This window comes from Zootoca vivipara, chromosome 9 (genome assembly GCF_965207765.1).
Source record: "Zootoca vivipara chromosome 9, rZooViv2.hap1.1, whole genome shotgun sequence".
NCBI lineage: Eukaryota > Metazoa > Chordata > Lepidosauria > Squamata > Lacertidae > Zootoca > Zootoca vivipara.
In genome coordinates this window covers 41,229,859-41,253,918 of record NC_142592.1, presented here as the reverse complement: position 1 = coordinate 41,253,918, position 24,060 = coordinate 41,229,859, and the positions used below count along the sequence as shown (strand labels likewise).

General features: G+C 46.2%; 1 protein-coding gene across 1 annotated transcript in view; it reads right to left on the bottom strand.

Moving 5' to 3' along the window:
* Positions 1-6,073: 6,073 nt before the first annotated feature.
* The window catches only part of SHISA8 (shisa family member 8), a 35,379-nt gene continuing 17,392 nt past the window's right edge, over positions 6,074-24,060 (bottom strand). Inside the window, exons 2-4 of the mRNA XM_035128044.3 lie at positions 15,257-15,384; positions 11,205-11,354; positions 6,074-8,848 (exon numbers count right to left, since the gene is read on the bottom strand). Of these exons, the coding sequence (XP_034983935.2) occupies positions 8,475-8,848; positions 11,205-11,354; positions 15,257-15,384 (652 nt within the window). The 3' untranslated portion in view covers positions 6,074-8,474. The remainder of the gene's footprint in view (positions 8,849-11,204; positions 11,355-15,256; positions 15,385-24,060) is intronic.

Below are 24,060 nucleotides of genomic sequence, written 5' to 3'. Positions count from 1 at the left end.
GGATAGTGGAATTTGGGGCTATCCCTGAGCTTGCTGAATATAGCCTGGAAGCTAAGAAGAAGCCTTTTCTCCTCTTGGTGCCTCTCTACAACATGTCCAGGAGGTAGGTGGCTCCCTGTCTGCAGAGCCTGTTGCACCCCAACATTGCTGAAGAGACAAATTAACAGGCGAGTCCAAATTTCTGTGTTTCCATTTTTCTCAAGCACGTAACAGCAGACAGGCTGTTTGGCCTTTTATTTTCCTATTGTCCAGCAGAGGGCAGAAGTAACTTAGTAAAGGAGTAATTCTAACAACTCCGCTGACCCTCATTTCAGCATTCTCATACTGGAGTCCTTGGAGGTAGGTAGGTTGGGTTTTCATAACACCTCAATTTGAATATGTGCCACTAATTTGTAGTCTGAAAATCCTCCTGTATGGAATATAGAACTCTACTTTGTGCAGGCTTGCATCTCTGCACAGATCATAACCCTGGCTGCAGTTTCTATTTTTCATTTTCTTCCATCTCCCAGTACTCTGTTTCTTCCATTCCCCATATATATATGCATTTTTCTCCTCCGTCAATATGTTCTTTGGATAGAATAATGAAAACACAAAGACGTACCCAGGATATGTGTGTTCTCCACAAAAGGTTCTGGAGTGAAATGCTGTACACTTCGAACAGTCCTGCCTCTCCACCTCTCTTTTTTCCTGCCTTTCTACACACCTCCCTAAAAGCAAAGGCAGGTTGGCAGAGACTCACACTGTTTGGCGGACCTGTTTTGGTTCAGCTATTAAAGATTAATCCTGTGGGATTTCCAACGTAAGATTTTAGAATGAGGCCATTGTGCTCTGGGCAGTAACAGTCTTCCTACTTTCTCTTCTCATGGTGCCAGTGTTTTATGTGAAGGCAGGAATCGTTTTGCTCCTTCCGAGTCTTGGAAAGTGGCAACAAAGGGAGCACTTCTGAGGAACAAAGTGGAACAAGGAACTGATGCTGCCTTTAAGGCAACCTCTGCTGCTACTGCTGCTAAGCTTGTGTGTGTGTGTGTGTGTGTGTGTGTGTGTGTGTGTGTGTGTGTAGGGGTGATCAAGGAAATGAATATTAGAGGCCGAGCTGTGCCAATGGAGTGATGTGTCAGTACATCTGACTTACCCGGGCAGTGCCTGGCAGTAGTAGATTAAAAGATACGAGGAACTTGCTACAAGATGTCTTCGGGACTCTGATTGAAAATTTGTTAAAAAGCCACTATTTTCTCAAGCCAAATTGCTTTCACTCTCCTTACCTCCTCCGTAAGCTGGGTCCAAGAAACTCCCTTTTCACAAATGTGGCAAGAGGTTTTCCATTTTTGCCCTAGCAGCAGAAGGCAGGCATTGCTGCCCCTGGCAGGCATTGGAAACCTCTGTGTGAGGCGTGTGAGTGAACCTTCCAGCCGAGGTGTATAAAATTATGTATGATGTGGGGAAAGTGTAGGATGGTCCGTCTCATAACATCATGCCAGAATCCAATGAAGCACTGAATATTGGGAAATTCAGGAAAGACGAAAGGTGGTGCTTCTTCCCACAATGCCTACTTAAAACTATGGGTATCTACTTCCGGCTCTACAATTCTATGATTCTACGAACAAGGGGCAGAAGCTGCACATCTCATGAGGGAAAGAAGATCCAGTGATGTCTGCCAACTTGAATGTTTTAAAGGGGGTTTAGACAAATTCATGGGACTGTCATTGGAGGCCTACATGGTGCGAGCCACATCCTACATTTAAAGCACATCGTTTCCCTGAAAGAATCCTGGGAACTCTAGCTTGTTAAGGGTGCTGAGAGAATTGTGGCTCTGAGGAGTAAGCTACACCTCCCAGGATTCTGTGGGGGAAGCCATCCACTTAAGTGCATGGTGTGGATGTGGCGGTCAGGTTCATTGGGCTCATGACTGCTCTTCTGGGAAGGGTTTCTGATGGGATTGTTCCCAACCTGGACATGCCAGGGATTGAACATAGAACCTTCTGCATGAAAAGCATGCACACTACTGTTGAGATCAGAACAGAACTCAGTCAGTTATACTCAGCTGGTGGAGGCAACCCCTCTTTTTTGTTTCTGAAGCACTGCTGGGTAATCCCAGGAGAGGACACGATAGACAGTTTGCAGGGGGCAGGTGAGCAGGGATCACTTTTCTTGATGGGCCCAACACCTCAGGTTTTCCTTGCACAGAACATCCTATGTCCTTGAGCGATCTCTAGGCTGACGCAACATTTTACTTCCATCTTGAACAGGAAGACTGCATAAGTGGGGAAGGGACAACTCGAGTTAATATTAAACTGGCTGCAGCCGTTCTCTCTCTCTCTCTCTCTCCCCCCCCCCGGCTACCATCTCCCCAACTATTTGCCCAACAATCTGTAAAGAGCTTGCTGGCAAGAGTGATTAAAATGGATCAAGATACCTTCTAGCTGTGTGTGCTCCATTTTATTACAAGTCACCACAGAACAGACCTGCCTTTCGAAGAAGCTGACAGATGGTCCAGGCTATCAAAAATGAGACCTCTCAGTTGGTGAGCATGCCTGGTATCATCCAGTTGATGCTGCTGGCATCATTTCACGTATTTTGCTTCACCGGTTCGGGTGGTACCCTCTTTTGAAACCCATCTGGTTCTGTCTGAAGACTGCATTGCAGAATCATTTGCAAATAAACTTAACTCCTTGTAAGGGGGAAATGGGTGCATGGGAGTGGGTAGAAATTGATGCGATAGGTGAAAAGCTAAGGCATTCAGTTGTGAAACTGGATAGGTAGAAGCACATGCGATGTAGTGGCTAATAATGTTATTTATTTGGAACTTATAGCTTGCCTTTTATACAGTATCATAAGAGTTTGCCATCCATGGTGGCTAACAATAAATAAGATGAAATAATAATGTGATGGTGACCTATGAACTGTTGCCAACTCATATTTATTTTATTTTTAAATATTTGTACTTACAGCTCTCCTTTCACTGAACTATCTCAGGGGTGGCTGTCCACTTGGTCACTGAATATCCCCACTGAAGCCTCAATAGATTACATTCCCTCACCATTTGCAAGATAGGGATAATACTGCTCTTCCCCGCAGTGCTGTTCTAGGTCTTGCCAGGATAATGTGGACAAAGAGTTTTGGAATCTGCTGTGTGTCCTTCATCACTGTGTGTCCTTCACCTCTTGTTGGGTGATGTGAATCATATTACGATGTGCCTTCAAAGAGAGTTCTATGAAAGCAGCCTCAAAAGAGCTTGAAATGTGAGGAACGAAATACAGCAAGTTTTGTATATGCCAAGAATGGCATTTTGCCAAGCTTCATTCATGTTGGGACACCTGGTGTTTTATTATATAAATTTCCATAGCCCAGATTTGAATAAAAGCAAAGTTTTTCAAAATGTATGTGCCTATCTATCAAAAATGAAAATGCCAATTCCCACGAGGTTGAATTCTGAGGAGAGGAGGCTTCATGAACACATAGATCCTCAGAAACGCATATACCCAGACAATGAGATCTTCTAGGAAATTTTATTATTTAACAAAGGACAAAAAAGTACAGACCAAATGCACTTGGGGTTCCTTAGGTATGTGCCTCCATGTCCTCACCAGGCCTACACCTCTTTACCTGTATAGTCCCCAGCCTAATAAATTTATGCCTGAACACAGTTGTTATAGCAGAAACCCCAAAAAGGTGCCAACCATATTTCCAGAAGGGCAGCCATCTTTGTTTGCTGCAGTCCAAAACAATGAAGTGTTCTAGTAGCGTCTTAAAGACGAACCAGTTTATTGTGGCATTTGCTTTCCTGGTACTAGAATTCACTTCAGATTTCTCAAGCCCAAATGAAACAAAAACAAGATTTTATAGAACAGATGTGCCTATCTATCTAAAATAAATCTGGCCCATTCCTGACACAACTGAAGTGTGAGGGGAGGAGGCTAATCCAGGAAGGCAAAGACTTAAAGACTTGTTAGACTTTTAAGGTGTGTAAAGGAGACGAACTGCTTCGTTGTATTGTACAATAATACAGAATCTTGATTTGAGGATAAGGAGGTTAACTTGTTAAGCCTAAACCTAAAGTGTCCAGGGATCCAATTGGAAGGAAAATAATCATTGAGAATGTGGTGCTTTGCTGTTGGGAAGAAGACACAGTACTTTTTTGAGGTTTTGTGGATTGGGATGAGCAGGAATTAATGTAGCTCTAGGCTGTATCTGCCAGTGACATGCTTTGAGAATTAGATCAAGGTGGCAGTTGAGAATGAAAGACTAAATAACATATGGTCAGCCTGGAGGCTGTATGCAGGACTATCACACAATTTTGTAATCTTAGGGCCTACCGGTATATCAGGATAGGGAAAGTAGATTTGTATTTAATCCTTTGTTTATTTGGTCTTCTGCTCCAAGTGGGAGGCAAGCTGTGTATGCTGTTCCTATGTTAAATCTTTTTCCTAAGTACATACATTAAAAAAAACCTAAGTAAACTGTTAATCTAAATTCATAACACTTTGTAGTCTCAATTCTTTTCACCGCTTCATGCTTAAGCCTAGTTCCAAAATGCCTTGAAGTGCCCTTGAGGGGATTTTAGCCTGTTTGGTGAGAGACAGCCAGGATAAAAAAAAAATTATTTTACCTGGTGGCAGTGGAAAGAAGCAACACTTGCAATTACTGTACTTCACTGGACACAATTTCCTGTGAGAGGTCCAGAGGGAAATCATAGAACTGTAGAGTTGGAAAGGATCCCAGAGGTCATTTAATCCAACCCCTGCACTGCAGGAATCACAGCTAAAGAATCCCTGGCAGATGACCATCCAACCTCTCTCTTTTTTTTTAAGTGAATAAGAGTCTACCACCTTCTGAGGGAGCCAGTTCCACTTTAGAACAGCTTTTACTGTCAGAAAGTTCTTCCTAATGTTTGGTCAGAAACTCCTTTCTTGTCATTTGAACCCATTGGCTCAGGTCCTATCCTCTAAAACACTCTAGCTGTCTCTGCAGCTGAATGCTGGTCCCACCGCCTCTCTTGCCCCATAATTGCACCACCCACAATCTTTCAGATTAGGTAAAGAGCATGCTCTGTGATCCAGCCACCGCCACCACTTCTGCAGGTTGAATTATTTGACAAAAGGTTCCCCAGCGACTTGCTGCTATGTACTTCAGAAAGAGAACTGGCTGATTTCCTGGATGTGATCCATTATAATAATAAATAATAATAATAATTTATTATTTATACCCCGCCCATCTGGCTGGGTTCCCCCAGCCACTCTGGGCGGCTTCCCACAAAATATTAAAATACAATGGTCTGTTAAACATTAAAAGCTTCCCTAAACAGGGCTGCCTTCAGATGTCTTCTAAAAGTCTGGTAGTTGTTCTCTTTGACATCTGGTGGGAGGGCGTTCCACAGGGTGGGTGCTACTACCGAGAAGGCCCTCTGCCTGGTTCCCTGTAACTTGGCTTCTCGCAGCGAGGGAACCGCCAGAAGGCCCTCAACGCTGGACCTCAGTGGGCAGAACAAAGGGGTGGAGACGCTCCTTCAGGTATACTGGACTGAGGCCGTTTAGGGCTTTAAAGGTCAGCACCAACTCTTGGTGCTTCCCCCAGTTTGCCTCTGAAGTAAGCACCCTCCTGGTTGCTTCTGTGGTAGCACCATATGAAAAGTCAGCATTTGTATATGCCAGCCTTCCCCAACCTTGCACCCTCCAGATGTCCTGGACAACATCTCCCTTTGCTGGCTGTGGGCTGTCATTCAAAACAGCTGGAGGGTGCCAGCTTGGGAACGGTAAACAGCTAGGGTTAAGTTTGTACCAAAAAAGGGAGATTTCGGTCCATTGTGAGAGAAGATGCACCAGAGGTTGACTCCAATTCCAGTCACACCAAGCAGAGGAACATGTTGTGTCCAGACTTTGTTGGATCAAAACATCATAAGCTGCATTTGCACATAACAATAAGTCAGACTTATTGTAGTTAATGAATGAGCAATATGCTGGTGCTCGCTCTCCAATCTCTCCGCTTTGCTTTTCCCTTTGTGTGAGTTGGGGTAGGCAAGCCAGGAAGGTGTGGCTTCCCAATTTCTTTGAATCAGGAATTGTGGCTTGTTCAATCAATCAATCAATTACTGTATTTATTGCTGTCCAAAGACCCAAATGACAAAATTCAGTGCATATAAAATACATTAAAAAGTACTGTACACAGACTACTTGGACAAATCATTAAGACTATGCTTTTTTCAGACTTTTGTCTAATGCAAATTTATCTCTGATCCTGACCACCTCAGACAGAAATTTGACAATGGCCAAAATCACACTGGGAAGTTTAATGCCTAGTAGGAACTTGGCATAGAATTGGCAGGTTTTCCTGGTAGATTTGCCATTAGTGGGTTTTTCAAATGTTGTTGGACCTGCTTATATATTCTACAGGACAGGAGAATGTGCTTCAGGCATTCTACTTCCTGGTTAGTACAAGGACATAATCATGTGAAATAAGGGACACCAGCAAATCTACCTTGGAACATTTCAGAAGGAAACACTTAAGTCTGGCCTTAGTAAAAAGTCTACCATAATTGGTGACTGGCAAATTTTTTAAATATTGTGTAAAATGACCTGGCATACTGCATATTCACAGCACTTGGTGAGCAAGATGAGAATGAGGGGGGCCACAGATCACAGAAGGCAAAATCCCAGAGTCTTTGTTTTACTCAGGCATCCCCAAACTGCGGCCCTCCAGATGTTTTGGCCTACAACTCCCACGATCCCTAGCTAACAGGACCAGTGGTCGGGGAAGATGGGAATTGTAGTCCAAAACATCTGGAGGGCTGAAGTTTGGAGGTGCCTGGTTTTATTGATTTTAGAGCAGTGTCATAACCCATATGTAAAAGAAGGTCTGGAGACAAACCAATTGAAGCAGCTTTTTGGGGGGCAACAAGCTTGGACCAACAGCTTAAGTACTCATCCTGAGATAAATGAAGGAGTAACTCTGTGCCCAATTTAAAAACATTGAACTTATGCCAATATTTGAAAGCTGACCACCAGGCCCTTGTCAGCAGAAGGCATTCCCCAGTTTCTAACAGTATGCCTGAATTTGGAACACAAGCTCCCTAACAAGACATGATTGCCAGGTGATTTGTTGTTGGCTTGCTGACTATGGCTTATTAGGGAGCAACACATCGCAATCCCTAGTTTGGGTGTAATAGGAAACCAAGGTTTCCTGGCTTGTTTATTCCCCTTGCGCTGGAGAGGAGCAAAGAGGGAGAGAGAAATGGTGGCACAGCAAACAGTGGTTTGATAGAGAAGGACAACATGCTGCTTGCTGACTGTAAACCAAGACAAATCAGAAAGTCTGGCTCATTTTATGAGTCTGTGCACATATTTCCTACTCAGTGTTGTGAAATGAAAGCCATCTCCTGCTATTGTGGTGAACCACCAACTCCAGTCACACTGGTTCCTTTTTGGTTTGCTAGATCAAACCTTAAATAAGAGAGCTGATTTTCCAACTTATGGCTGACATTTCTACAAGACTCCATGGGCAATGCCACTAACAAGGTACACAAGTCACACTGTCTCCTGACACACACACTCTTCCACACTCTTCACAGCACGGTTCTTCCCGTACCTTCATGACAGGAAGCACTACCCTTTCTCAGAGTTTGGTGGGAAATATCCCCTAGAAAGCAATGCCCCCTCCTCTTTTTCAACCCCCCTGTTAAGGATCCACGATAGTGACTCTTTGAGTGGCAGGCAAAAAAAAAAACATGTCAGCAGTATATAAGGATTTATATGCAACAAGAAATATTAACAAATGGCCTTAAACCAAAAGGTTTGATAGAGAAGGACAAGAATCAAGCAAAGAACAAAGGGAACTGTGTAAAATTTTCTTCCAGCCCTTTTTGAACAGTTTATTACTGCTTTCATTGTTGTATTCCCATTTATTTTATTTTATTTTGCATTTGTTTAACCACCGGGAAAGGCAGAAGAGGAATGTTATATTGGGCAAATGTTCAAACACAATGTTCTGGTTAATTATTGCAGCAGTTTGTCTTGTCCTTTGACTTGGCCTTTCTTGGCGAGGGGAAAAGAAGGATATATTTTATTTACCCCCCCCCTCCCTTTCCCTTTGATGCATCTCCATGCAGAACAGTAGTGGAGTCCTCAGGTGCTGACCATTCTGGGATGTGCGATGTGATGAAGACGTGAGCTACAAACAAGAGTCGTGCATCGAATTGTGGAGCGACATGCATGCCGGTTTCACCATGCATGCTGGCCGAGTTCTGTCAGGATGCAGAAAACAGAGGGCCACAGCAAATGGGCAAGTTCTGTTAGGAGCTGCAGGCAATCCCTCAGCTTCCTTCCTAATTCCCTCGCTCTCTCACAGAACCTAGCAGTGCCAGCCAAGAGGAGGGAGCTGCTCTGCCAAGTCAACACTAGGTGCTCCAGCTTGACAAGGCAGGCCGCACCTCACAGGCTGCTTGAATATTTCAAAGGGAGGGGAGATTGAGGAGGAGGTCTGCTCTAGACGGTGACTTCCGTCTTGCTGTTGGTGGAGAAGGGCCGCTGCTGCTGGGCATAGTGGGTGGGCGTCTGGCTGAAGACCTCAGGGAGCTTCTCGATGCTGAACTGGCGCTTGGTGGTGTAGGCCTGCCGTCGAAGGTCGGGGTGGTTGGGATCCCACCCTGGTTTGAAGGCCGGGCTGCCTGCCAGTGTGTGGGCACTGGCTTTCATCACTTTGGCCTTCTGTCCTGGTGTTGCCAAGCCAATCAGAGCACAGCCGTCCTGAAAGGAAGAAACGTCTTTCTGGTGTAGCGTCAGGGGAGGAAAGGACAGCGTGGCTGATGGCGGCATGTCCACCACAGGAAACCGCTTGTAGAATTCCTCAGGAGCACTTTCTGGAAGGGAATATATGGAACAGAGCAGAAAACGAAGGACAAAACGTTCTTAAGGTTGTAATGGCTCTCCTGACAGCTCTCTAACCATTTAACCATCCTGCTTGTGAGTATCACTAGAGGGATGTTAAATGTTAACTAATTCCATCTGTACATAAGCAGGAGAAGGTTAATGTCAGGTCTGCTGAAAGCATTAGACACACGCAGTCTTGGTTTGTGTGTCAGGCTAAGCTAAACCACACATTATTGCAGGATTGTGCAGGTTCCCAGAGTCCTCCTGCTGTGCTCAGCTAAGCCAGGGTTTGGCTTGGCCAAGTTGTCTTGAACCCAGGTTTGTGGTTTAGCTCTCCTGAACAAGCCACAAGCTGTGAACCATAGGACAAACCTTGGTTACAACTTGTGGTTAGTCTAGAGACGGCTGAACCGTGAGCCCAGATTCAAAGGATATGCTAAGCCAACCCATGACATAGCACAGCAGCAGAATGTACAAGGAGGAGCAAAGCAGTCACAACCTCCTCTCCTAGAGCTCAGAGGTTTGTGCAAAGCGATGGTTTGGCTTAACATGATAGGCAAGCCAAGCCATGGTCAACAAAAGGGTAGATTTCAACAATGTAGATAAGAATGATACAAAGTCTTATATATAATTACATCAAAGAGCAAACCTGCATGCCTTTTGATGTTGGCAGGAAAAGCCACCATTGTTTTGAACACCTGTGAGTACAGCTAGATAGGCTTTGGCTTTCTTCATAGGCCTTTATTTTAAATAACTTTGTTTGTGGTTACCATAACAATGAGGCCTTCTTGAATAGGTTAAAAGCTGAAGAAATGGCTCAGAGTGATTTGAGGTGCTCACCCATTCTCTATGTCATAGGCTGGTGCATGGAGGCTCTCCAGCTGTTACCTGTTGGTAGAATCCATCACATGCCTTAATCCACCCTTTGCCAACCTGGTGTCCCCCAAGTGTTTTGAACTACAACTCCCATCCACCCCTAGCATTACACAGCTATACTCATTGAAGCTGCTGTAGACCAAAACATCTGGAGGGCACCATGCCGTCGAAGGCTGTCTTAAGGCCTTAAAAACTCTTCCAAAGTGTGAGGAATAATAATTGCATAAAGGGGTGATTAATATTTGTTAAAGGGCAACTAATCCACGTTAAATTATTTTTGTCATCAGCTCTTAGTCATCTGCTCTGTATTCAACACCCCCACTGTAGTTGGGCCACGAGACTCACTTTGTTTGCCCTCAGCTCATGACTTATTCATCTCTCCAAAACAGCTCCCTTTTCAGTCTTAGCTCATGTTTTTCTTCCCCTGCAATCACTTTCCTTTCTTTCCCACCTCATTCAATCCTCCTCTGGCATTAGTGAAATCCAACATTTACTAGTAGCGATGGGTGAATCTGTGAATTTTGGTTTCTCTCAGTTTCTCATGTCTCACTTCTCCACAGTTTCACATCAGTTTGTATTTTTTTTTATAAAAAAAACACCAACAACAGCCAAAGTCCTCACTAATATGCACCAGCATTTACATACGAACTGCTAATATGCACGTTTTCGTATGCAATTTTGCCTAAAACACATTTTTCACAACACAATTTACCCTAATATAATGCATAATTTTATCCACTAATATATGCTTTTTATGCACATGTCCCCCTCGTATATGAACTTTTGTCACATTGCATGGCTGGAAAACTGCACTGCAAAATTTGGGAAAGCATGAGTTTCAAAAGGTGGCAGCATTCCAGTTCATGTGTTGTTTTGGAAAGTGGAATTATGTTTATCTTTAAATGTGACCTGAATCCAGTTTCTCCCCAGTTTCTCCAGCTACTACCCAACAAAATGGAAGGCCAGCAACATGGTGGGGAAAATTTGGTCCAGCCCAATGGTCCCACTTCCTTGTGCACAACCTTACAATCCCCCACCTGCCTCCATACATGTCAGAGGCCATCTCACCTCTGCACAGGAGGCTACGTTCTGTCAGAGGTTCCTAGGCACACCCCATGCAAACATCTCTCCATCAAGACAAGCGAGAGACATTGCAACAGTCCAAGAACACATTCCAGCTGGGCAAAAACACCCAAGGAGGGTGTGAAGCATGCCCAGGGCAGGGGCATGGTCTGGACTATGGCCAAACGGAAAAGCTTGGCCCATGTTTGGGCTCCCAAGCCTAAGGTTCCCTGCCCCTAGACAACAAAGGTGCAATGTTGATGTCACCCCATACACAGCAATGGACGGATGGGTACAAATATAAGGACATATAGCACACCACACTGGGGCAAGCAGCTCTCACAGCCTGCCTCCAACAAATGCCAACTTTACTTTGCCCGACAGGAGACGCAGTGCCACAGTACCTACCTACAGCCTTGAGAGTTGCATACTTGGCATAGTCGGGTGCTTGGTGTGGCAGCGTGCTTGCCATTTGCAGCCGGTTGTTGTGTGAATGCGACAGCCCAATCTGTGAGACGCTGGAGGGGTTAACCACGGCATTGTTCAAGTGGTTCTTGTCTGGAAGAAGAAAGAGGTGGCAAGGTAAGGCTTCTTCGGCACAATCCGCTCAGTGTCCTAGGCCCTCCCAAGTGGGAGCAGAATTGCAAAATTCTGTATCCCAAGAAAGTGGACCTCGTGCCAGGCAGAGAGCCAGTGAGGCACAGCGGACAGACACCTGGAGGTAACAGCAGTTGATGGAGAAGGACAAACACCTCCAACCCACCTCCAATGCCAGGTCATCACAGGAGGTTTGAGTAGATGACCCTTAGGGTTCCTTCAAACTCTACAATTCTATGATTGCCTATAGGTAACAGATGAATTCTTTTTAAAACGCCTCAATTATGTGACAAGAAAAGATGTAAACCCTAGTGGTTGTCTGACTATGTCAGTGTGAACGAATTGGCATTAGCAGCTATATGGCAAGGGATGTTGAAGGCAAAGCTCTGTTAGGAAAAGAAACAGAATGTGTTGCTCTCTCCACCGCTTTCTTTCTTTGGCTGGGTTTCTACGTTTACCATTCTTCTGACAGACAGAAATTCAGCAGGTGGGTCATTGGAATTAATGTGCATGGCAAACTTAGATCCATAACTTTCATTGGGTCTGCTCTATGAGTGTGACCAGCATTGGAAAGAACCCATTGTAACAGATTGCTTTGTGGTCATTTCATTTTGCACCAGGTAAAGTATTTTTCAGCCCCCCAATCCCCCCCACTTGTCCCAAAGGTGGCAACCTAGACTAGGGGCTTCCCTGGAAACCTGGTGGGGAAGCAAGATCTGTTGGAAGGGTTAATGCTGTGAACCCCTCCATCTTATGCTCAGGTTGTATACATGTGTAAATAAAACTATATATGCTAAAACGCCACAGTCTCCATTGACCTTCAATCCAAGGACACTGATTCCTGGTTAAGCATAGGAACCTCTGAAGCCTCTCGCTGCTCAGAGATTGGGATAAGCGCAACAGTATTACAGCCAACAGCCTTTGGAACACAGGACGAGGCTTTCCAGAGTCTATTGATTTGCTTGCGTTGTGTAATTCTTTTCTCACCTCACCACCTGCTGCCGGTTAATCTTGTGACAGCAAAACCTTTAGGGCAGAGTTTGTGCATTTTGCAAAGCATATCGGGGGGAATGGATCCCAGCTTTAATTAAGGATTTGGGGGCCCGGCAGTATTAGGCAACGGTGATTATGACGATGATCCGAATGATACCCCTGGCAGTGGCTGCCAATGTGGTTATCGCTCAGATTTCATTCTTCAGGGCCTCAAGCGAGTGACACTCATCAGTTCTCACTTCAGTTAACCAATGTTCAGTTAACCAATGATGGGGAGGGAGGCAGGGAGAGGAGGGAGGAAATCTGTATTTAAACTGGGACAAGTGTCATGGGCAAACAAGAGAGGAGGAGACAGAGCGCTCTCTCGGCCCCAGGCAGAACTGAGTCACAACACAAAGAGAAGCAGCAGCAAACCATCCCCCTCCATCAGCTGGATGTAAATCGGAGCAGAGATAGCCCCTTGCCTGCCAGCGCCCACCCCCACCCACCACAAGAATTAGCAAGGAAGAGATTTTATGTGTAAAATGTTTGGGGGAAGTGTGCATGTGGGGGAATCCTGCCCACATCTAGTCACTGGTGCGCTCAGATGGTTTTCACCCTGGCGACTGTTCACCTTGCAAAATGTGGGGGCTGACATTGCCAGAGGTCACACATGCCCCCCCCCCCGATGACCAGCTGCATTTCTCCGCAGGGGAATCCCACCCCCCCCACCCCGCTCAAGAGCAGCAGAGGCTGAAAAGATACAGGGAAAGGATTCCTGCCAATTGTTCCCTTTACAAAATGCTCATGAACAGTTAAGTCAGAAAACTATCTGTTCCAATATTAGTATTCTTATTCTTAATATTTAACAATATTTCTATGCTGCCCACTAACTATCATCTATTTGAACCTGTGAAATCAGTGAAGGTCCTGTGTGAGTGTCTGGAGGCGGTTGGAGGATGGATGGCGGCTAACAGATTGAGGTTGAATCCTGACAAGACAGGAGTACTGTTTCTGGGAGACAGGCTGTGTGTGTGTGTGTGTGTGTGTGTGTGTGTGTGTAGGACTCCCTGGTCCTGAATGGGGTAACTGCCTCTGAAGGACCAGGTGCGCAGCCTGGGAGTCATTTTGGATTCACAGCTGTCCATGGAGGCACAGGTCAATTCTGTGTCCAGGGCAGCTGTCTATCAGCTCCATCTGGTATGCTGGCTGTGACCCTACCTGCCCGCAGATTGTCTCACTAGTGGTGCATGTTCTGGTTGTCTCCCTCTTGGACTACTGCAATGCACTCTACGTGGGGCTACCTTTGAAGGTGACTCAGAAGCTATAACTAATACAGAATGCAGCAGCTAGACTGGTGACTGGGAGTGGCCACTGGGACCACACTCTTCATTGGCTCCCAGTGTGTTTCCAAGCACAATTAAAAGTGTTGGTGCTGACCTTTAAAGCCCTAAACGGCCTTGGCCCAGTATACCTGAAGGAGTATCTCCTCCCCCATCATTCAGTTCAGCTCTGAGGGCCATCTGGAGGTTCTCTAACTGCGAGAAGTGAGGTTACCAGGAACCAGGCAGAGGGTCCTCTCGGTAGTGGGCCTTCCCTTCAGATGTCAAGGAAATAAACAACTATCTGACTTTTAGAAGATATCTGAAGGAAGCCCTGTATCAGGAAGTTTTTATGTTTGATGTTTTAGTATGTTCTGATATATGCTGTGAGCTGCCCAGAGTGGCTGGGGAAACCCAGCCAAATGGACAGGATATAAAAAATAAAATAATCATCATCATCATATTGGTGATGGGCATTTGCTAACCCCCCTCCCTGCCCAGGGCTCCTATGTGCTTCCAAAAATAAGTGAACAGGTAGAATTTCAACAGGTACAGCTTCTCCCCACCCCCTCACCCCACTGCCACTCCCAGCATGGAGGCAGCGTAGCAGGAAGGCTTCGTGTTTCTGCCTCTTGCACATATGCTCTGCCGGAATCATTTAATGGGGCAGTGCTACTGGATTACCGTTTGTATACATTTGCATACATTATGTAGGCATTTATGCACTTGGTAAGTTTGTTGTACAGTTGATACTGATGTGGATGCATTGATTGCATTTGTGTGTGTGTGTGTCCCCCTTAGCCGCCTTAGGCTGCCTTTGGGGAGGAAAGGTAGGTTCTAAATATGGAATGGCATGCAACATTCAACAAAAAGAGAGGGAGAATATATTTTCTTCCTTTACTCATACCAAGTAGTGCTTAGACTGATGGCAGCTTGGCATATTGAGGGTAGAGGATAGGCATTATATAGGCCATGCGAGGACGTGAGGTGTGTGTGTGGGGGGGGCTGTCCCTGCTCCACACAGACCATGTGTGATGAGGCTTCAGGAATGCTTCCACATGGCAACCCTCTTAACAAAAGGTGCTGCTGCAGAACCTTGAAGGGTGGTCCTGTGCCTTTAAGAGCCAGGCAGCAGGAAAGTGACCAGCAGGTGTAGCATTGTTCATTTCTAGGACTTGAGGTTTCTATCCCTGCCATGCTGAAAGGGAAGGAGACTTAGGTGTTTCCTTGCACACTCAGTGCGTAGAAGTCGTCTTTTGGGTTGTTTCACCCCACCCCCCCTGAACCAAGCTGGTTGTGTGAATTTTCACCAAACCCTCTAGGATGGGCAACCCGTGAACCTGGGATATTCTGTATACAAATAAAGTTTTTCCCTACACAGGCTGCATACAATACCACACATTTAAAGCACATGCCTTCCCCCAAAGAATCATGGGACCTGTAGTTTACCCCCACTCTACAGTGCCCTTAATTGCAGTTCCTAGATTTTTGGCAGGGAGAAGGAGAACGGCCTAGCTGTGATTTAAGCTGTTAACATGCACACAGCTGAGGACTTTGTGATTATCTTACCTGTGCTATTCCTGGGAGATCGAGAAAACCCATCACCAATCTGGACCTGCACACTGCCAATGTGGCTCTCTGGCAAGATGTCAGATGGTCCATGTCCTCCTGGCTGTTTCAGGAGATCCGTGAGTGTTCTAGAAAAGGTATGGAGGGAAATTAAGCAGCGGCATCATGAGTAAAGATCCTGAGCTGTTGTTTCTGTGGGTATAATTCTGACACTTTTATCATGTGTTGTTTCAGTCCACACGTTGCTTACCCTTTGCACCTGCTTGCCTTTCCAGACACTGCAAGGTATGTGCCCTTGCTGTTCATTTGTTGCACAAGCCTCCCTGCTCAGGATGGAACAGGCTTCTGTTTGACGGATGCCTTTTTTTCTCAGCACTTAAAACTGCAAGGGGAAACAGCTTTGTTCTTTCATCTGCTGACAGAGCTCAGTTTTTCTTGAATGGGGCTGAACAATTTTCATGGTTATATAGTCTGTGAGTTGTGTCACGAACACCAGTGTTGGGGACCAGCTCCGGTGTCCCCAACATCATTTTTTAAAAAATCTCAATTGCACTTGAAGCTTTACTGAACCTAATACGAGGCTTTGGTCTAGCACAGGCTTCCTCAGCCTCGGCCCTCCAGATGTTTTGAGACTACACTTCCCATCATCCCTGACCACTGGTCCTGCTAGCTAGGGATCATGGGAGCTGTAGGCCAAAAACATCTGGAGGGTCGAGGATGAGGAAGCCTGGTCTAGCACTAACAGGAAACCAAACTGACAACAAGAATTTATTCACGTTTTATAAGGGGAAGGAGAAGAGGGCAGAGAGAATATCTTATCATTTGTTTTCGAATCAGAATTTTGGGGGGCTGTCTGCCAAAATGTACAATGTGGATGTGTTTTGGTTGTCTGGATCATGCTTCTTTCCAGCTGCCCTTCATTTCATTTCATTTGATTTCATTTATTTGTAAAAACATCTACCCCACTTTTTCAACTCATTGAAACACAACTGAAACTCAAAACCAACAATAGATACATAACTATTAGCAATGGAGAAACAATTAAGCCATATTATAAGTGGGCTACTGTGTGGGCAACTGTGTGGGCATCTGGGCTGCTGCCAACACGTCACTGTTGCTATTATTTCCATTTTTCTGGCCTTCCAGGGTCTTTCTTCTTTATGTATTCATTTCCCAAATAACTGACCTGTGGGGAATTCATCTGTTGTTCTCCATTGCACAACGTATAATCTTTTCTTATGAGTACTGATCCAGAGCCTGCCAGGCTCTTTGTGGACATATCCTCTGGGTGTAGATTAAAAACTTGCCTTGCACCAAGCCAGGCAACTAGCCCATCTGTTTCAGAATGGGACACTGTGACTGGCGTCAATTCTCCTCCAGCCTCACTACTTTAACTGGGGGTATTAGTGACTGAGCCAGGGTTGGCAAGCCTTTTTTCCACTTGGGGGCCACATGACAGGAGCCATGCAGCAATGGTGGGCAGGGTGAGAGTAGGAGGGGACAAAGCTGGTGAGCTTTTCAGGCTAAATTGCAAAAAAGAAAAAGAAGAAGTAAAAACGACGTTTTCAAGGTATTTTTCTGCCAAAACAGCACTGCCGACATGGGCTGCCTGCCATATGTCTGAATCTTCCTGGACATTTTTACCTATTTCCAAACGGAGACTGCTGCCGGCTGCAGTAGTCTGTATATGTCCAGGATATGGCATACGTACGTATGGCAACCCTAGGCTGAGAGAAAAAAAGTAGGTGGGTCCAAATGTTGGCAGAACAAGAGGTATGGTATAAGTGTGTGTGTGTACATCAGGCTACCTTCCAGCCACAGAAAAGCCAGAGATTTCTACACCAGCACCCTCATCTTTCCACCCTCCATCCAGGTAAGCAAAAAGGATTATAACAGTTCAACATGTCTTACTGGTCATGCTCCCGTGTGAGTCACATGACCCACGTAAGATCATGGAGCCCAAAATGGCTGCTGTGCTCTCGCAGGGAAAAACAGGATGCCTTGTTTTTTCAGGGACACTTGTGGGGGATGGTTCAAGGGCACATTCCAGATGGACAGAAGCACTTGAGGAAGGGTGCACAGCAAGACAGGAGGAGAGGGCCTTGGCCTGGAGAGAGGGGATATGGCAGAGGCAGGGAGTGTAGCTTATAAGAGTCATGAGGCCTAGTGAGAAGGGCCTAGAGGCTGCAACTCTGCCTCTCCAGAAGTTTGGACCCCAGGCCTGAGGTTCCCAAACGCAGCCTGTTATACATGCAAAAGCGTGTCTGCTTTCTTAACAGGAAAATATAATCAGCGGGGGGTAGGGGTGGGGGTGGGGCCGGAAACCTCCCCAGAAAAATTATGGCAACTTGCATGATAACTTTTAAAATAATAATAAGACAAAAGCCCTAGAGAATAGCCCAAACCCAGCAGTTCTTGCAATCTCATACCTTTTCACAATTGCTTTTATAACTTCAGCATGAAGTGCCAAATTACTTCATGTAAGGAACATCTATAATTTGTGTCACATTTGCATTTGAAACAGTAGGAGCCTTCCTGCAATTCCCAGGGGCTCCTGGGCCGAGGCATGTGCACTTACGATAGTGCGGCTCCAGAGTCCGTTATACCAAATAGTTCTTTCTTCATGCAAATTGACACAGAAGTAAACTGGGTGGCAGGAGATTCCTGGCAGGAGATTCTTAAGTGAAGTTCGCAACTGCAGCGGCTTTAACTATCAGCATGTATTTTTCTTGACACAGATTACTGTGAAATGTGAAGCTAGAGCAATCAAGGACTCCTTTACTCGCAGTTTCAAACAAAATGATGGTTAACGGATAACCTTTCTGTTGTATTCTTTGGTTCTGGCTGAAGAATAGATCTCATTCTCATGCTAGGTCTCATCCATGGGACTCAGTGTGTGATATGCTTCCCTAAAAAAGCCATGGGCTCCTGCTACCAAGTTCCACTGAGCCTTTGCTTAAAACACACTTGCGTGGACACCTTCACTTCAATTGAGTCACATGGGCCAGCTAAAATGGCCGACCCCTGCCATGTTGCCCTTAACTAAGATGGCGACCAACGACTTGCCCTTACAGTAACAAAGCCCACAACGATGTAAGCCACCTTTAGCATGGTTTTAGCTTTGGAAAGGTAGCTTACAAATTGATTGATTGATTGATTGATTGAGGAGTGTGCATAGCAGGCCCATTGAGAGCTCCGCCCAACCCAGAAGAACTATTGGTTAGCCTGGAGCGTCAATCACCCAGCTGTGGAGGGCGGGCTCAACTTCCCGGGAACCTCACTGCTAGGCCGCATAAGGCAGAACAACATAAGGAATTTCCTGGGGAGAATACCGCCACGCACACGCAACTGTGGGATACTCTATATCCCACACCCAGAGTGGACAAATACCAACAGCCAAAGCACCTTCAGTGCCCCAAGATGATGATGATGCCTGTAAGGATTGCTGTTTGAGGTTAAAGCTGGAAGAGATCAGGTGGGAGGAAAGATATGTAGTGGGGAGAAGTATGGAAAGCGACGCAGATCTGGAAAAAGGCCTATGGCAGACCAAATCCCCCTCCCAAACCTGCCTGTCCTCCACTGGCTCCACCAGCACCTTGAAGAGGAGAATGAAAATTCAGATTTCCCCCTATAGTGTCTTCATCTGAAGTGTTGGAAGTCGAAGGGGGGGGGGGAATTGATGTCCTCTTTCAGATGGCAGTAATGCTCCCCCACCAGAGAAGGGGGAGAAAAAGAGGACGCTTCCGTATGGGAATGATTGTCCAGACCAAAAAGAGATTTCTACCCAAAGAAGAGAAAGGAAAGAAAAAACAAACAAAGAAGAACGAATAACTCATCTCTATCGAACCCCTTCCCTCCTCCTACCACTCTGGCTATATACTTTCTTTCCTGCCCCCCATTCCCCGATAATTTGCCCCCCTCCCCTGCTGCCAACCCCTACATATCTGAAGTCAATGTTTCTTTCAGTTTGGCGAAGAATTGTTCATCTGTAATGCCCTTTAAATGTTTTGGTTTTGGATTTTGAAAAATGATTTTAAAAGATTTTTGAGTGTTCAACATTTTACAGCAGATTTTCATTTGGTATTTGTTTTCTGTATAGTTCAAACCAGATCAAAATGTAAGTCTATAGGTAGAGATTTTAAGTATTTATTGCTACAATTTAGTTGACAAATTGATGTTACTGTAAAGCCATACGTTCTGTTAAGTCTTGTTTGCTTGAAACACTAGAATATTTTTGAAGTGCACATGGCTTGTTGTATATTTTAAGTGATTCACCTTTTTAAACCCAGGATTCACCAAGATGTACTTTAATTCAGGGCATTATAAAGTTAAACATTTTTGGAACATATTTAAAACACTGCAATCCTTTTGACTTGCATGGACAGGTGGAGTCCCCCCAACTCCAGGTGACTCCAGGTGAATAATGACTCAAGACAACGTGCTATGGGATTAAAATTGGCCACAACATTATTAAGTTTCAGATGTAAGGAGACCTTGGCTCAGGCATTGGGCGTTTATCCATCCCAGTCCCCATCTGGGGGACATCAGGGTTATCCAGAATGTGTGGGAATTGGGCTGGCTCTGGAGAACTTATGTTCAAGCAGAGAGCCCCCCCCCACCATTTTGCCGCCGCTGGAGGCGAGAACAATGACAACCTCTTGGCATATGGCCAATGCCTCCCATCAAGACCCCTTTAACGGGGAACCCTGGGATCACCACCGCAAGGGGGGCGTGGGTCACCGCTTCACGTCCCCCCCTTTAGGAAGATAGAAGAAGAAGAAGAGTTTGGATTTGATATCGCGCTTTATCACTACCCGAAGGAGTCTCAAAGTGGCTAACAATCTCCTTTCCCCTCCTCCCCCACAACAGACACCCTGTGAGGTGGGTGGGGCTGAGAGACTTCAAAGAAGTGGGACTAGCCCAAGGTCACCCAGCAGCTGCATGTGGAGGAGCGGAGACGCGAACCCGGTTCCCTAGATTACGAGTCTACCGCTCTTAACCACTACACCACACTGGCTCTCTAAAGGATTCCGTCCAAGGCCTGAAACCGCCAAAGTTGTGATGTTTTGCTATGGGGAAGGCAAAACCTGCCTATGCAGGAAAATTCCTTTCCGGCCCTTCAACAGCGACCATGATGTAGCAGCGCCCGCGTACCGGTGTAGAAGAGGTTAACCTGCAAAAGAAGACTTAACTGAGGGAGGGGAGGGTGGGAGAAGCTCTGGAGCCAACTGATGCTTCACAGGTAAGATTCACCTTCTGTTGTGTGGGCAGGGTGGTCCTTCCCCCTACCTGGCCGATCCCCTGGCAACGCCCCCCCCAGGCGGGATTGGGCAATTGGCTGAGGTAGGCAGGGAGCTCCAGGTATCCAGCCTGGGGAGGGCGAAGACAGCCCATACTACTGGGAGCCACATTGGGATGGGGGGGGGGTTGCGCATGACACGCAAAAGGCGCTCCCCATTTGATGTGGGGAGCGGTCATTCCCTTATGTGCCTTGATGGGCTAAAGCACATGCTGAGATGAGAACTTCAGGAGGACTATGTGTTTTCCATTCTGGAATGAAAGGATGCTTACAGTGGCTCGTTGCTCAGAAACCTATATATATTGTAAAGACGTATAGCCCTTCATTTCCTGCATCTGATTTAGGAACAAGATCTGACACTGACCACTAAGGTACCTTTGTAGTAGAATAGCAGCAGCAGCAGCAGCAACAACAGTTCTATTATTTATTATGGGAATAATCAAAGCTATTTTTTTCATTGATATAATGGAGGATCAGTATGACAAAGTGTTGAAAAGGATTGTGGTCCATTGATCCATGCAGTTTGGGGTTGGAATCTTGCAGCCCCTGTGCTCAGTCAGTAGAGCAGGAGACTCTTAATCTCAGGGTTGTGGGTTGGAGCCCCACATCAGGCAAAAATATTGCTGAATCGCAGGGAGTTGGACTAGATGACCTTCGTGAACCCTTCCAACGCTACAATTCCATGATTCTAACCCCAAATGTCATATACAACAGAAACCTCATTGCCAGCGGGAGGGGATTTCATGGCTATATATATATATATATATATATATATATATATATATATATATGAATGAAATCCTGTATACCAGGATCCAAGTTTGGGGGAAAAACTCTTTGGTGAGAGAACCCTAGCAGAGATTTAAAGTCACAAAATATGCAGTAAAGTTTGGAAATATAGGCTGTTAGACCTCTAAAAATATGCCCTTCCAAGTGAGTTCCAAAATTTCCCTCTTCCACCCCAGCATAGGAAAAAACCACACGTTTGGTAAGTTAAAAAACGGTTTACTTACAAACTCTTCAAAAGTTTGGTTTATGTGCTTTTACATACATCAGCTGAAAATTTGCACAGCCAATAAAACATAGTTTAGTTACAAAGTGGTAAAAGTTCCTAAATTATTGGTACAGGAACACAAGAGTGGCTGGTGAGAGCCATGCAGTTGAGCTGGAGCAACCAGCTCAAACATTATTCACACATTGAATTCAAAGGTAGACTGGGGGAGGGGGAGGAACAATAGACTTGATTACCTATTTCCTCGGTAAGGGAAGTGACATAGCTAAGCCTGGCAGGACAGCTTAGTCTATGGAATTAACTCCTTCCTGCATTAATAAGACTTAAGCATGCTGGTTATCCTACATTTGCGGGATGGTGTTTGCAGTGCATGGGGCAGGGAGAGTTAACCCCTCCTTCCAAGCTGTGACACCCCAGCCACAAAGCAGCATCACACTGCAATTAGGCTCCCCCCCAGGGGCGTACCCAGGATCAAAACTAGGGGGGGGCAAGGGGCGGGGGCAAGGCACGGGAGGGGAGGGGCCACAAAGTGGGAATGTGGGCGGGGCTACAGAGCCCAGGTGAAATCAAAATAAACAGTAAAAACTACAGCAAACTGATCACATATTTTAGGAAGGGGTCCCCAGAGTTGTTGACCTTTGGGAACTGACACCACACTTGCGTATTATACCCCAGAGGACAGGATCACACTTCAAAATGACCTTAACAGATTAGACAACTGGGCCAAAGCAAACAAGATGAATTTTAAAAAGGAGAAAAGTAAAGTACTACACTTGGGCAAAAAAAATATGAAAGGCGCAAATACAGGATGGGGGACACCTGGCTTGAGAGTAGTACATGTGAAAAGGATCTAGGAGTCCTGGTGGACCACAAACTTGACATGAGTCAACAGTGTGATGCAGCAGCTAAAAAAGCCAATGCAATTCTGGGCTGTATCAATAGGAGTATAGCGTCTAGATCAAGGGAAGTAATAGTACCACTGTATTCTGCTCTGGTCAGACCTCACCTGGAGTACTGTGTCCAGTTTTGGGCACCACAGTTCAAGAAGGATACTGACAAGCTGGAACGTGTCCAGAAGAGGGCAACCAAAATGGTCAAAGGCTTGGAAACAATGCCTTATGAGGAACGGCTTAGGGAGCTGGGTATGTTTAGCCTGGAGAAGAGAAGGTTAAGGGGTGATATGATAGCCATGTTCAAATATATAAAAGGATATCATATAGAGGAGGGTGAAAGGTTGTTTTCTGTTGCTCCAGAGAAGCGGACACGGAGCAATGGATTAAAACTACAAGAAAGAGGATTCCACCTAAACATTAGGAAGAACTTCCTGACAGTAAGAGCTGTTCGGCAGTGGAATTTGCTGCCAAGGAGTGTGGTGGAGTCTCCTTCTTTGGATGTTTTTAAGCAGAGGCTTGACAGCCATATGCCAAGAATGCTTTGATGGTGTGTGTGTGGGGGAGGCAGACGTGAACCTGAAGCGACGGCGGCGAAGGGGAGAAAACCAGCGGCCGCCTAGAGGAGAAGAGGGAAGTCTGGGGGTGGGCGGGGGGGGGGAGAGAAGGGAACCAGGCTTGGATCGGGGCCTCCGCGGAGGTCTGGAGCAAAGCCCCGGCCTCCGCGAAGCCTTCCGAGGCTCCGTTGCTGCAGCGGTCTGGCAGGCGCTGAACGACTCCCGACGTTCGGGAGACCTTTGAGCACAGCCGCGCTGTGCGCATGCGCCCTGCACGGCGGCCGCCGGAGTCCACAGCCGCGCTGTGCGCATGCGCCCCGCTTTGCGCATGCGCAAAGGTCTCCCGAACGTTGGGAGCGTCAGCCCTTGCCCCCTCCCACACAGCGCGGCTGTGTGGACTCCGCACGGCTCGGGCGCAAGAGACTGCTGCGGGCGCCGAACTCGCGCTCCGCTGGGCTGTCCTCCGCCTCTGCCCACCAGCCCCGCCGGCAGCGCCACTCTTGCCCGCAGCTGCCCGACCGGCCCTGCCTCTAGAGTAGGGCAGCGGCCCCTCCCTGCCCCGCGGTGGGTACGCCCTTGCTCCCCCCCCCAATCTAATTGCGGGAGCAGTGATGTGATGAAGGGAGGATGCAGGGCAAATGGGAAGGAGACAGACAGGTTGAATATAGGTGGAAATTCACAGCATGAACACCTCGGCAGATACTGATTCCCCACCCCAAGATGCTTCCAGGGCTTGATTTTTGCTCTCTGACCTGCAGCCTGACTTGTGTCTGAGTTCCCTCCCAGTGACTTTCTTTGCAAAGACCAAATTAGCACATCCTTAGCTGGAGAAAGGGATGGGTAAGCATGCCCTCTTCCCGGAAGGCTCTCCACTTCCAGAAGTGTTTATATTTTCATGTTTTAATGAGATTGTGTTACTGTGCATTTTAATTATAGATGTTTATATTTTAATGCTTGTGTAATTGGTTTTTATACTTGTAAATAGTTTCGAAGCCTATTCTGGCATTAAGCAGGATATATATATATATATATATATATATATATAT